Source organism: Sorex fumeus, unplaced genomic scaffold (genome assembly GCF_029834395.1).
Source record: "Sorex fumeus unplaced genomic scaffold, SorFum_2.1 ptg000039l, whole genome shotgun sequence".
In the NCBI taxonomy this organism is placed as follows: domain Eukaryota; kingdom Metazoa; phylum Chordata; class Mammalia; order Eulipotyphla; family Soricidae; genus Sorex; species Sorex fumeus.
Genome location: NW_026606096.1, coordinates 3,016,380 through 3,030,692, shown reverse-complemented (window position 1 = coordinate 3,030,692; position 14,313 = coordinate 3,016,380). Strand labels below are relative to the sequence as shown.

The window sequence follows — 14,313 nt, the reverse complement described above, 5'->3', positions numbered from 1 at the left end:
ATTCATAACCAGCAATAGAACACAAATTGTCTATTGTTGCCTTTTCAGCAGATCTGAGTGTTGGGGTAAAATCTCAAATAATAATGGTGGGTCTGGTGTAGAAAGAATGAATGTGATCAAAGGAGAGAGAGAGTAATGTGGAAATCATCTGCCCCACAGGTAGGGGGAGGGTGTGGGGTGGGGGGAATACTGGGGTTTTTGGTGGTGGAGAATGGGCATTGGTGAAGGTACGGGTGTTTCATTGTATGACCGAGACTTAGACCCAAAAGCTTTGTAACTGCTCTCACGGTGATTCAATAAATAAAATTATTAAAAATGAAAAAAAATAAAGAAGTTTCTCCACCTCAAAGGAAACAATGAGAGACTGGAGCAATAGTAAAAGGGGTAGGGCGTTCGCCTTGTACATGGCAGACCCGGGTTCGATACCCAGTATCCCATATGGTCCCCCAATCACCTCCAGGAGTAATTCCTGAGTGCAAAGCCAGGAGTAACCCCCCTGTGCATCGCCAGGTGTGACCCTAAAAGAAAAAAATAAAGAAAAAAGAAAAAAAAGGAAACAATGAGCTGGATAACAGACAACCCACTGAATGGGTGAAATTATTTAACCCAATGCTTATTTGATTAGTGGTTAATATAAAAGATATAAGGCACTGGTAGAACTTTACAAGAAAAAGAAAATCCAATCCCATAAAAAAAAATGGAGGAGCTGGAGCGATAGTACAGCGGGTAGGGTGTTTGCCTTGCACACAGCCGACCCGGGTTCGATTTCCAGCATCCCATATGGTCCCTTGAACACCACAGGAGTAATTCGAGTGCAGTGCCAGGAGTAACCCTCATGCATTGCCAGGTATGACCCCCCCTCCCCCCCAAAAAAGAGAAGAGATGAAAAGAAACTTCCTCAAAGAAGAAACATAAACAGCCAAAAGGCACATGAAAAAATGTGCATCACTAATTATCAGGGAGATGCAAATCAAAACAACAATGAGATATCATCTCACAGGAACTGACAAACATAAAAAAGAACAAGAACAACCAGTGTTGGCACAGGTGTGGGGAGAAAGAGAGACTCCCATTATTGCTGGTGGGAATGCTGACTAATAACAGCCTAGACTTGTAGAAAACATTATGGACATTTCTGAAAATCTAGAAATTGAACCCCAGTTCTTGGAATATATCCCAAAGGCCCAAATACTAAATGGAGAAAAGACAGTTGCACCCCTATGTTCCTTGCAGTACTACCCACAACAGCCAAGATGTATAAACAAGGCTGTGGAATATTACGTGGCCATAAGGAAAGACAAAGCTATGAAACCTGGAGAGTATCATACTGAATGAAGTTAGTCAGAGAGAGAGAGCATGACGATGGAACGACCTCTCTCACATGCAGGATATAGAGAAACCTAACGGTGGAGTAACAAATACCCAATGACAATGGAAACAAAGATCGCGAGGACTGGTATTTGGTAGGTAACATGCCACGTGAGGGGGAGAGAGGACAGGACAGGAAGGAGGCAATGACTATGGTGGAGGGAAGATTCCAACTGGGGTAGGACTTGGTGTCGAATTGTTAGTGTTAGGTAGGAAACCCTATCAGCAACGGTACTGCCAACCACAGAGCAAAACCAGCAAGTGCCTCTTGTATAAGCAGGGTTGGAAGCAAATGGGGGATGGGGGGATACACACATCATGGAGGAGGAGGAGAGAAGTGAGTGGACACTGGTGAATCAATACTGAAACACTGAGTGTCTAAAACTCAATCATGAATAACTTTGTAACTTCATGGTGACTAAATTAAAAAAAGAAAAAACAAAAAACCACAACTGAATAATACAAAACAAAAGTAAAATATATCAATGATCATACAGTAAAATAGGCAAATAAATAGACAGCAACAAATAAAGCTGCAAAAAAATCTCTAGAGTACAGTGTCATAACCAAAGGAAATCAGAGTTCAGCTATATATAGCACTTTATCAACAGGCGTAAACATACAAAGCTGTACTCCAAAGTGAACATACAAAGTGTTCATCGATTTGCTCGAGGGGGCCCAGTAACATCTCCATCGTGAGACTTGTCGTTACTGTGTTTGGCATATCAAATACCTCATGGGTAGCTTGCCAGGTTCTGCCGTGCGGGCGAGATACTCTCGGTAGCTTGCCGGGCTCTCCGAGAAGGGCGAAGGAATCAAACCTGGCTCAGCAGGGATGGCTGCGCACAAGGCAAACGCCCTATCGTTGTGCTATCACAAAAATCTAAAATGTGTTGTCTCCATTAAAAAAATTATGTATGTGTGGCAGGGGGTTCAGGGGAAGAGGTTTGCGGCTTGCGACTGAACCCAGGGCACCATGCACATGTAAGACACGTAGTACCAAACTATTACTGGCTCCATCTCCAGTTCCGTACATTTTCTATCATGGAGAAAATATTTTTTCACCTCAAAAACACCGCAGAGTAAAATAGTTACAGAGTTTCAAAGTTCTATGGCAAGTTTTATAAAACAATTCCTGCTCAATGTATTAACTTAAAGTTCCAGTGTCACAGGCACGGTAAAGTGCTCTCTACTGAGTTACAGGCCCAGTTTACAGATCAAGCTTTTAAGCCATAGATACTTGTTTTATACACTTCAAATCTCAATCTGGGAATCTGGATTCTTGTCTCCCATTTGAATCATTAATGACTTTGCATTCTTTAGTGCTGAAATTTTATGATTCCATGAGAAATTCTAACCAAAAACGGGAAAAATTCATACATAAAAATTGCCTGGGGGGGGGGGGGACCAGAGTGATAGTACAGCCAAGTAGGGCATTTGCCTTGCTTGAGGGCGACGCTGGTTCAATCCTTGGCACCCCTATGAGCCTCAAGTCCCCCACAAGTGATTCCTAAGTGCAGAACCAGGAGTGATCCCTTAGACCACTGGGTGTGGCCCCAACTCCTCCCCCCAAAAAAAACTGCTTTCAGGGGACTGAAACGATATTATAGTGGGTAGGGCATTTGTCTTGCAAGCTGCCAACCTGGGTTCAATGCCTACACCTCATTTGGTCCTCTGAGATTGCCACCAGGAGTGATTCTTGAGTACAAAGCTAGAAATCACCCCTGAGCACTGTCAGGTGTAGCCCCAAACCAAAACAGTACAAAGTCGCTTTCAGGACAGGGAGATGGCTCAAAGGGCTGGTCTGTTTGTTTTATGTTTTGCATATGGGAACTGTAACTCTCCCAGCACCAGTCAGTATTTTAACAGGAGGATTCCCTGAGCATCTCCAAGTAAAACCTCCCCAAATTTTTGCTTTCATAGCTTTCCTTTCTCAAAGAGCAGGTCTAGGAAATCTCCTTTGGTGTTTCCATTCAAACAACAAACTATATAAAATAAGTCTTCAAACGACAGAATTATATCATTCACTCTAGTTATTTTATTACTGTACTGGGTTTATGGGGACACAATCCTTGAGTCCCATTACAGCAAAACCAAGTGAAAGCTGAATTTTTAAGATGACAACATAAAAATACAAAATACTGATTTGGAGAAATGAACATACTAGATACTTAATTCAAAATGGCAACGAAAGCTGTATTTATTTATATCACTCCTCACACTTAAAATCAAATGTCTGCTGAAAAAATAGGTATTAACTACACTGATGAGATGTTAAGATCAAGAAGTAGCTGATTCCTATTAGAAATATAATAAAGGAACATAAAGAAAGGTAATTGTAAGTCAAGTTGCTATCAAAGAAATAAGCAGAATTAGAGGGGCTGAACAGCTCAAATGGTTGGAGCAAATGTATTGTAGGCAGGAGGCCCAGGTTCTATCCCTGGTCCCCTAAGCACCACAGGGAGTAGTTCAAAAAACAAAAAGGGCAGGGAGAAGGGGAAGAAATTGATTAAAAAGATATACTATGAAACTATAGAGGATGTCTCCTCATAGTATAATTTTCTTATTTTTCTTCAAAACCAAGTTTTTGAAATTCTCCAGATAAATATTAGTTTAACAGTATAAGCAAACAGAAAGTATTAGGAAAATGTGTTTAATATTGTTATTTTCTACAATGTAGGATCCCGTGAATTCAGAATAGAAAGGTGACCACCTGATGTTTTCCTGAAGTGCTCCAAAGGTAAATATAAGCACTCTTGAAAATTATCATTTCATTTCTTTGAACTGTTCATAATAGTGTTTAGAAGTGGTTTAAAACCACCCAATGGTCAATGGTCAAAAACCCAAAGGGCACAGTTTCAAAGCCTGTGGATTTGTTTGCTAGGTAGCCTTGGAGAAATCACAAAATACTTCTAACTTTAGTAAATGTTGTGAGAATTAAATGACCATGTATATGAAATTTGTGAGACTAGCATGTAATAACCATAAATAGTAGCTATTACCATTATCATCAAGGAGGTCTTAAAGGAGAGGGAGAGAGAGAGGGAGGAGGGAAAGGAAATAGAGGAGAGGGAGAGGGAGAAAGGTGAGAGAGGGAAAGAGAGGGGAGAGAGAAAGAGAAAACGAGAGTGAGTATACCTGCAAGAATCAGAGAAAGCTACAATATCCAGGTTTCATAAACCAATTTTAGCTAAAATTGAATTCATTTACAAAAACTAAGGGAAAGGGAAACTACCCCAAAAGATGAAAGATTTTTTAAACTAAAAAGAACTGATTATAAGACAGAATCTGTAGTGTTTACAACTGAAGATTTTATAAACTTGAATTGTTTTATTATTCTGCAGAGATTTGTAACAGTATACTTATTCTTTGCTGCCATTATAACCAAAATATCAATACTGCTCTTAAAGGACAATCTTTTGCATAGGTCTGAGGTAGCAACAAAGGTGCTGTCAGAGATCACCTCAGACCTCTAGGATGACTTCAAAATATCTTTTATTATTTTTGTTTTTGGGCCACATCCAGTGATGCTCAGGGGTTACTCTTGGCTCTGAACTCAGGAATTGCTCCTGGCAGTGCTTCGGAGAGGAATATGGGATGCCAGAGATCAGAGAGGGTCTGCCGAACGCGGGTTGACCACATGCAAGGCAAACACCCTATGCTGTACTATCGCTCCGACCCCTTAAGCAAGTCTTGTGACCAATCCAGGAGCATTACTGTAAAATAATATCAAATGGACAATAATCACTTCCCGAAGCAAATGGAAACTATCAATTTAGAGATCAGAAACTACCCTCACTTCAGAGTCGTGACAGTATAAATAGGATCAAATCAACAATGCTCTTACCTGTCTTCCTGTGAATTCTTTCCAGACCGTCTCTTATTTTTAGCTTCTCGGGGAGATGATCGAATTTTCTTAGCTGGAGGGCCTGAATCTCTTCCATAATCTTCATCTAAAGAGATGAATTAAAAAAATATTCAACAAACTATATTATTATTTTTACATGTAGAAATTACTATTGTATAGAAATCACCACTGAAATAAATACTTTTCATGTTCTTTTTTATTTCCAAGCTTTGTTTTATTAAAGCACCGTGATTTTATAAAGTTACTCATGGCTGGGTTTTTGACATAATGTTTCATCATGGATCTGGCCACCAGCATCAACTTCCCTCCACCAGTGTCCCCAGGTTCCCCCTCCTACCCCCTCCTCAGCCCACCATCTCAAGAGGCATCTTTTAAAGTTTAGTTACTAAAGTTTGGGTCTCATGACTTCAGTGTTGTTGACTCTATGGTTTGGATATTTAGCTGTCAGTCCTAACCATGATCTTGACCCTTGCGCCTGTGGCTTCTCATCTGTCTCTTTTCCAATCTACTCTTTCATGCTCTTTATTTATTAATTTTATTTTTTTCTTTTTGGGTCACACCTGGCAATGCACAGGGGTTACTCCTAGCTCTGTGCTCAGGAATTACCCCTGGCGGTGCTCAGGGGACCATATGGGATGCTGGGAATCGAACCTGGGTTGGCCGCGTGCAAGGCAAACGCCTTACCTGCTGTGCTATTGCTCCAGCCCCTCTTTCATGCTCTTTAAAGAGCGAGTGAGGAACATTTCCCAAACCATCTTTCATTTTTGAAAAAAAAAAATCATTTTTGGGGAACAAAGAGACAGTAGAGCAGGCAAGGCCCTCGCCTTACATGAGGCAAACCACTTGGTTTGATCCCTGGCACCACATACGCTCCCAGGAGTGATCTCTGGGCAAAGAGGCCCCAAAACATGATTTTGATTTGGACAAAAGGGGTTCGTTCGGGTTTTTGCATGTGATGATTAGTTTTCCCCTCATCATTTGTTGAAGAAGCTTTCCTTAATCCACATCATATCCTTTTATGGATATGATGTCTGTTTTTGTTTATGGCTCAGACCAGGTAGTGCTTGAGAGTTACTCCCAGTTCTGTGTTTGGGTATTGCTCCTCGTGATGCTCTGGGGACCCCGTGGATCCAACTTAGGGCTCCTACATGCAAAGAATGAGCTGAGTATGGCTAAGACTAAGAATTAAGATGATTACTCAACTATGATAAATAAGATCACAAATCAAAGTTGCTTCATAGAAATATTCTCATCTTCATTATTTTCTTATGCAAAAATCTTAAATACAGTCAGATAGTTCACATTGCTGATTCAGTATTTGATACTGCATATGGTTCTCTAAGTATCACCAGAAGTGAGGGAGTGACCTTGAGCACAGAGTCAGTAGTAAAGCCTGAGCATTGTTTATTATCAATAACTTACTAAGGAAAACTTAAAATTCACTTTAGTCCATAATTTAATTATTCAAAAATCTATACATTAAAAAAAAAAAGTAACCTAGAGCACAGAACGGGAACAGTCCCTGAGTACAGGCTACTATAACCCAAACAAAACTTATGACTGGGCCGAGCGTCAAAAAGATAGTAAGTACAGTAGGTAGAGTGCTTGCCTTGCATGTGGCTGACCGAGTTTAATCCCCAGCACGCCACATGGTCCCCGAGCACCTGAGCATCCACAAGTGTGGCCCCCAAACAAAACCAAACAAACCACCCCCCCAACATGAGACTGAGAATGTATGTAGCTCACAGCAGTTTCGCCTTGTATGTGTGGGTCCCTGGGTTCGATCCCTGGCACCATAAATTTAAATTTCAGGGCTGAGTTCAAAGGGCAAAAGTGCGTGCATACTGTATTTACATCCAGGAGCCCTAGGTTTAATTCCTGGCATAAACACTGCTCTGTACTCAAAAAAAAAAAAATCAAAAGCAAGATAGGGGACTAGGGATGTAGCTATGGGTTTGACACCTTGCAGAGAAAATTACATATGCCAGCAATTTCCCCCCACCCACCCAACTTACAGTTTATTGAAATCACAAAACGTACCAGCATCATCCGATTCCTGAAACTGTGAATAATCAACGACCTTCCTATTTCTGTAAAAAGAAGAGATGCTAGTTAAGATCAGAGAAATGTTGGGCTTTTCTAAAATATGAGAACGTACATTTATTTTGATAAACAGAATTAACTCTCCAAAAATCATTTTTCGATAGGTTCCTCCAACTCAACCAATATAGCTCACATTTTTTTTTTACAGGAAAGTGATGCTTCAGCCAAAAGTATTTGAAAGCATAGTTCTCATGTTACAGTGATAGTTCAAGTGCTATTCTTTCCCACAAAATAACTATTTTCCCAGCATATATATGTAAAACAAGTCAAACTATGACTATTCAGAGATTTGTATAATATGTACAAATAAGAATTGCAAATGTTAGTCTCACTCCTATACCTGACAAATAGATTCTTACTTATTAAGGCAAAGTGACCTAAAACACAAGGTCAATTCCTTAATTCAGCACCGTAGCACTGTCTTCCCGTTATCGATTTGCTTGAGCGGGCCCAGGAACATCTCCATGAGACTTGTTATTGTGTTTGGCATATTGAATACGTCACGGGTAGCTTGCTAGGCTTTGCCATGCAGATGAGATAACTCTTGGTAGCTTGCTGGGCTCTCCAAGAGGGGCAGAGGAATCGAACTTGTGTTGGCCGTGTGGGCCGCTTGCAAGGTAAATGCCCTACCCGGTGTGCTATTGTTCCAACCCTCTCTGGCTCCCCTCCACTCCACACACATTAATTTTTATTTGGCTTTGTTTTATGGCCAGCAGACTCAGGACTGATGCCCTGGCAGTTCTCAGGGAACCATATATGGTGCTAGTCAGGTATTCAAACCAGAGTCAGTGGGATGCAAGGCAAGAGTCTTAATTCCTGTACTAGCTCTTGACACCCCCTCAAAATATTTATTATTGAGGTATCAAGGTTATAATAGTGCTAATATTAATGTTTTTGGTATAAAAATTCACCTTACCTTCACCATCACCAAAATGCCAAAAACCCTTAACCAATGAGAAAAGTGATTTTTAAATAATTATATACACAAACAACGGTGCCAAGTTAAAGTTGTACTTAGAAGGAAAAAAAACTTAAACTGATCTATTCAAAAGATTCTTCTATTAAAGGGTCTGTAATTGGGGGCTAGAGTGATAGCACAGCGGACAGGGCATTTGCCTTGCATGCGACCGACCAGGATTCGATTGCCAGCATCCCATATGGTTCTCCAAGCACAGCCAGGAGGAATACTTGAGTGCAGAGCCAGGAGTAACCCTGAGCATTGCCAGGTGTGACCCAAAAAGCTAAAAAATAAATAGATAAAGGGTCTGTAATTGGCCAGCACTACAAATAAAGGGCATGCAAAAATAATAGGAAAGCCTTATAAATTTATATTTCTACTTAATTTCATTAAATTATTTCAAGTACTTCCTTTCAGATAATGCACTTATTTATTTTTATCTAATTTTTGAGTGAAGCTGTATTTTTATATTTATATACAATGAATCACCCTGAGATAGTTAGACTTACAAACTTTCATGATTATGTTTCAGTCATACAATAATCTAGTACCCATCCTTCCATCAATGCCCATTCTCCACCACCAATGGTCCCAGTATCCAACCCCACCCCCCCACCCTCCCCGCCCCGCCTCTGTGGCAGGCACATTCCCTTTTGCGCTTTCTCTCTCTCTCTCTCTCTCTCTCTCTCTCTCTCTCTCTCTCTCTCTCTCTCTCTCTCTCCTTTTGGGTGTTACAGTTTGCAATATAGGTAGTAAGTGGCCATCATGATCATGTTTGGTCTTACAGTCTAGTTTCAGCACGCATCGCCCATCCTGAGCGAGCCCTCCAAGCATAATTCACTTAGTGGTCCCTTCTCTATCCAGCTGCCTTTACCCCCAGCATATGAGGCCAGCTTCCAAGCCATGAGGTATCCTCCTGGCCCTTATCTCTACTATCCTTGGGTGTTAGTCTCCCATTCTCTTACTTTATATTCCACAAATGAGTGCAGTCAGTAATGCACTTTTAAAATCCAAAAATATTTTAAGTCCTCTTTTCCCATTTCATAACTATATGTGAATTTGAAAAAAAAGTATTATTTCTCATTTTACAGTGTGGGAATTTATTTTTAGGTTGTGCTAGGAACTGAACCCAGTGCTATCCACATGTGAGTTAAGTCCTTAACCACTGAACTACATCCCTATCTACCCGAAACATCAGGGACAGAAAGCAAGCACAGGTCCTTTTATAAAATGTCAAATTTTATGGGACAGGATGGATTCTGAATAAAAAAAAAGTCTTTTGCAGGTACTGAGAACAATTCCAAGATTTGCTTTACCACTGAACCATACCCTTGGCCCACCAACAACATCTTTGGGGCTAGATGTTGGAAAAGAATAACTACCCTTGCCTTTGAGACAAAAATGAAGGCTCTTAATGAATACTGTCTTGATTTTCTTTGGTCCACCAATATGGTTTTTCTCACTTTGCTTCAATGAATCAAGACAAAAAACAAGAAAAAACATATATATAGTGTTGTTACATCCAACTGTTTTATTATATAAAATTGACTTATAGAGCCAAGGTACAACTATTACCTAAAATTTACTAGGAAATTTAAAACATAGCATTATTAATTTCATTTATGACATTCTTAAAGTAGTCAAATTCATCTGACAAAAAGTAGAATGATGTTATCTTCTAGTGGTTGAGAAGTTAGTATGTATAGTTAAAGTTTTTTAAAATTTAAAAAAATTTTTTTTTCTTTTTTGGTCACACCCGGCGATGCACAGGGGTTACTCCTGGCTCTGCACTCAGGAGTTACTCCTAGCGGTGGTCAGGGGACCATACGGGATGCAGGGAATCGAACCCGGGTCGGCCGCGTGCAAGGCAAACGCCCTACCCGCTGTGCTATCTCTCCAGCCCCTGTATAGTTTAAGTTTTGCAAAGAGAAACAGTTCCGAAGATTGATGGTGAACAATGTCGATGCATTTACCACTACCGAACTTTACACTAAAAAAACGGCTGATGGTCAACATAATTTAAAAACAAAATAGTTTTCCTTCCAAAACTACTTCAAGAGGGTTAGTAATCACTTGCCTGCTATGTGCTAGCAAAATTGTTATTTTCAATAAAAGTTTATTTATTTATATACTCTTAATGTAACGGTAACATTCCTGTTCATTTTATGATGAAGGGAAATAAAACAAGGAGCCAAGGAAAGTTACGAAAATATTGGAACAGGCTTATTTTGCAGCCCGAGCAACAGTGTAGCAGTTAGGGTGTTTGCCTTGCACACAGCTATTTATATGGGGCTCCCAGGGGTGACCCGGGGCACAGAAGCCAGGAGTAAGCCCTGGGTATCAAGGGGTGTGGCCTAAAAAGAAAAAATACCCTCCCCCCAAAAATACCCAACAAAATAAGGCTTGTATTATTTTTTGGTTTACAGGCCATACCTGGTGGTGCTCTGAGGCTGCTCCTAGCACAATGCTCAGAAACCATGCAGTGCTAAGGATTGAACCAAGTCTTCCTATGTGGAAAGCAAGTATACAGTCCTTTGAGCTATCCCCCTAAGAAAATAAGTTTTTGTTGTTGTTGTTGTTGTTTTTATTTTTAATTATTATTGGATCATCGTGAATTTTCTTTTGAAAATAAGGTTTTATGGGGCCAGAGGGACAGTACAGCAAACAGGGTACTTTATTTGCAGATGACCAACCTAAGAGTTTGATTGACTGGAACCCTATATAGTCCCCCAAGCACTACCAGGAGTGATTCATGAGCACAGAACCCAGAGTAAGCCCCAAGAACTGCCGGGTGTGGCCCTGAAACCAACCAAATAAACAATAAATAAGAGTAAGTTTTAAATCTCTTTCCCAGGCTAGGGAAGACAGCTCAGCAGTCTGGCTTTCCAAATGCTGGAAACTGAGCACACACCAGAGCACGACATGCTCCGTGCGGCCCCAAGCACCAACAGACTCAATCAGCTCTGCCATCCTCAGGCTCTATCTCTAAACCACCAACCCTCCAAATCCCCAAATATCATTACCTAAAAATAACATTTCTTAGATCCTAGTAATTAATTGTATAAGACCGGGAATGACATGTGTAATAATCACATCTTACCCATGTTGGTGTGACGACAATGAAAATGTTGGTACAATGTCTGGGTTTCAGATGAGAATATATAAGGGATGGTAACTAGAACCATAACTAAAGAGCAATGGTAGCTCAAAGGGCTAGAATGCACATTTATAAGGCCCCAAGTTAAATCTTCCACTTTGCATGTACCCCCTCCCCGCAACAGGAGAACAATGGATTAAGTTGGGATTTTACCTTGCAAAAGGGAAACATTAGTTGGGTTTTATAAAGCAAACAAAGTAAATGTATTTGCTTAGCTCTGACGACCACATTAAAGTATGGGTTCAATACAGAACTGTCTAACAGTTTGTTAATGATGGTTACTCGCTTCTGTCAACTGCCAGAAACATTCATGAAAGTAATTATTACATTGTGAAAAGTACAGAATCTTTGTTAGCAAGAATCTTGGGTTTCAGTTTTAGAGCTTTTAAGCAAATAACTTAATATCTTTATTTCCTTCTATTTTGGGGGGGCCACACCTGACTGTGCTCAGGGCTTACTAAACCTGGCTCTGCGGTCAGGGCTTACTCCTGGTGGGGCTCTGGGCAGTGTAAAGGGATGCCTGGGATCAAACCTGGGTCAGTTACATGCAAGACAAGTGCCCTCCCTACTCTATGTACTGTATTACTCTGGCTCCAGTTTTTTTAGGTTTAGTTCCTCATTCTAAGTTACTTAACAAATGCACAGATGTCTTGTTACTTAACAAGTTATTATATCATATTAAATCTTAATGTAAATAAAATTTTAATCTAAGTCATAATAAAAAGGACGGTTTCATCAACTACACAAAGCTTTTTCCTTCAATTAAGTATCTGGTGTTTTTGTACAGGCATTGTGCTGGATAAGGGGTACAGAGTAAGTAGAGTAATAGCGGACATAGCGGTGTAAGCAAATGCTTAGTATATGGTAGATATATTCAATTATGTATGGAGTAAAGAGATAGCCAACAGTGTAGGAAATTTTAGGGCCGCCCACACGACACCTCTTCCCTTATAGCATCACTAAGTCATGTTTTCTTCATAATCTGAGCTTCTGAGAGGAATCTCATATCACATTTTTGGAACATATAAAAGTAAGAAGTGATACATAAATGCTATGTTTTTAAACTTTCAAGTCTTTTATGAGTTAATTTCTCCAAATGGCCATCAGGTAGGTAACCTATAAAGTTTCTTACCGCTTGGTAAAGAGGTTCTTAGTGCTAGGAAAGACCTAGAGAATGTTGTTCAAATCATTCCCACTTATACTGGATAGAACCTCTTCAAACCTTTCATGACACTACGTAATCTACTAAGAATTCTGTGTTCTCTATTAAATGCAATTTCCTGAGGTAGGCGCTCTTTCTCCTTTATTCTGAACACCCAAGCGTGTTTGATGAATCAATGAGCTCAGCATCTGCAAACAATTCCCAATGCAAACAAATCTTGAGACATGATCGAAAGAATTAGGAACTGAGGTGGTTACAGGAGAGGGGGGAGGGGGAAGGATCCCGGAGGTAATGCTGGAGGATCTTGAAACACTGTTGGAAGAATTAGTTTAGTAGTCCTGCAACTATAAATGCCAATAGTATTATAAACTATGATTTTATAAACCTATTATAAACCTTAAGAGATTTTTTTTTCTTTTTGGGTCACACCTGGCATTGCACAGGGCTAACTCCTGGCTCTGCACTCAGGAATTACTCCTGGCAGTGCTTGGGGGACCATATGGGATGCTGGGAATCAAACCCGGATCGGCAGTGTGCAAGGCAAATGCCCTACCTGCTGTATTATTGCTCCAGCCCCCGAGATTTTTTTAGCTGCAAACAAACAAACAAACAAACAAACCAAAAACAAAACACAAAGACTATAGAAAACCATAAAAAACTGCAACAGTGAGAACCTAGAAATTTTTCTTATGAGACATGGAGTAAAACAATGGTGTTTTCTCACCATTAGCTTTCAACAACATATTTGAAGTCTGAGTAAGGTAGCACTGTAGCACTGTCCTCCCATTGTTCATTGATTTGCTCAAGCGGGCACCAGTAACATCTCACAACTAACTGTGAGACTTGTTGTTACTGTTTTTGGCATATCGACTACATCATGGGTAGCTTGCGAGGCTTTGCCATGTGGGCTAGATACTCTTGGTAGCTTGCCAGCCTCTCTGAGAGGGGATGAGAAATCAAACTCGAATCGGCTGCATGCAAGGCAAACGCTCTACCTGCTTTGCTCTCGCTCCAGCCCCTGAGTAAGGTAAAGAAAATAAAAACTATAAAAATTTGGGGAGAAAAATGCATTCATGCGGCTGCAGAGATAGCTCAATGGGCAGAGCTCATGCTTTGCACAGGGAAATCTGGGTATAAACCCTGCTCTTAGAATCCCAACACCCACCTGGTGCCCTGAGCACTGCTGGAAGACACAAAAATGAAACAAAAACCTCCCTCTAAACACCAAGAATAAAGAGAGGGCCTAAGAGCACAGTGGACAGGGTGCTTGTGAGCCCCTGCATCAGTATGTCCCCACGCACTGCCAGGAATGATCTGCAGCACAGAGCCAGGAGTAAGCCCTGAGCACAACTGTGGCTCATGCCATCCCCACTCCATCCAAAAAAGCGGGAAAGAATAATGTAAATTTAAAAATATCTGTGATAAGCACACACAATAGCTCATATTTTGATGACATAATGTGATTTGCTTCCTTTTTTTGCTTTTCAAAAAAACTTTTTCAAAACCACATCCTATTCCTATTGGAGATTTAACTTACACATTAAGGTTAAAATAATTTTTTTATAAATTTGGAATTAAGAAGATATACTAGGAGGGCTGGAGTGATAGCACAGCGGGTAGGGAGTTTGCCTTGCATGCAGCCGACCCGGGTTCGATTCCCAGCATCCCATATGGTCCCCCGAGCACTGCCAGGAGTT

General features: G+C 40.5%; 1 protein-coding gene across 2 annotated transcripts in view; it reads right to left on the bottom strand.

Annotated features, from left to right (window-relative positions):
• NUCKS1 (nuclear casein kinase and cyclin dependent kinase substrate 1) overlaps nucleotides 1-14,313 on the bottom strand; it is a 39,900-nt gene that overhangs the window by 12,902 nt on the left and 12,685 nt on the right. For both annotated transcript variants that reach the window (XM_056118895.1, XM_056118894.1), the window contains exons 2-3: nucleotides 7,277-7,326; nucleotides 5,216-5,321 (exon numbers count right to left, since the gene is read on the bottom strand). In XM_056118895.1, coding sequence (XP_055974870.1) covers nucleotides 5,216-5,321; nucleotides 7,277-7,326 — 156 coding nt within the window. The remainder of the gene's footprint in view (nucleotides 1-5,215; nucleotides 5,322-7,276; nucleotides 7,327-14,313) is intronic.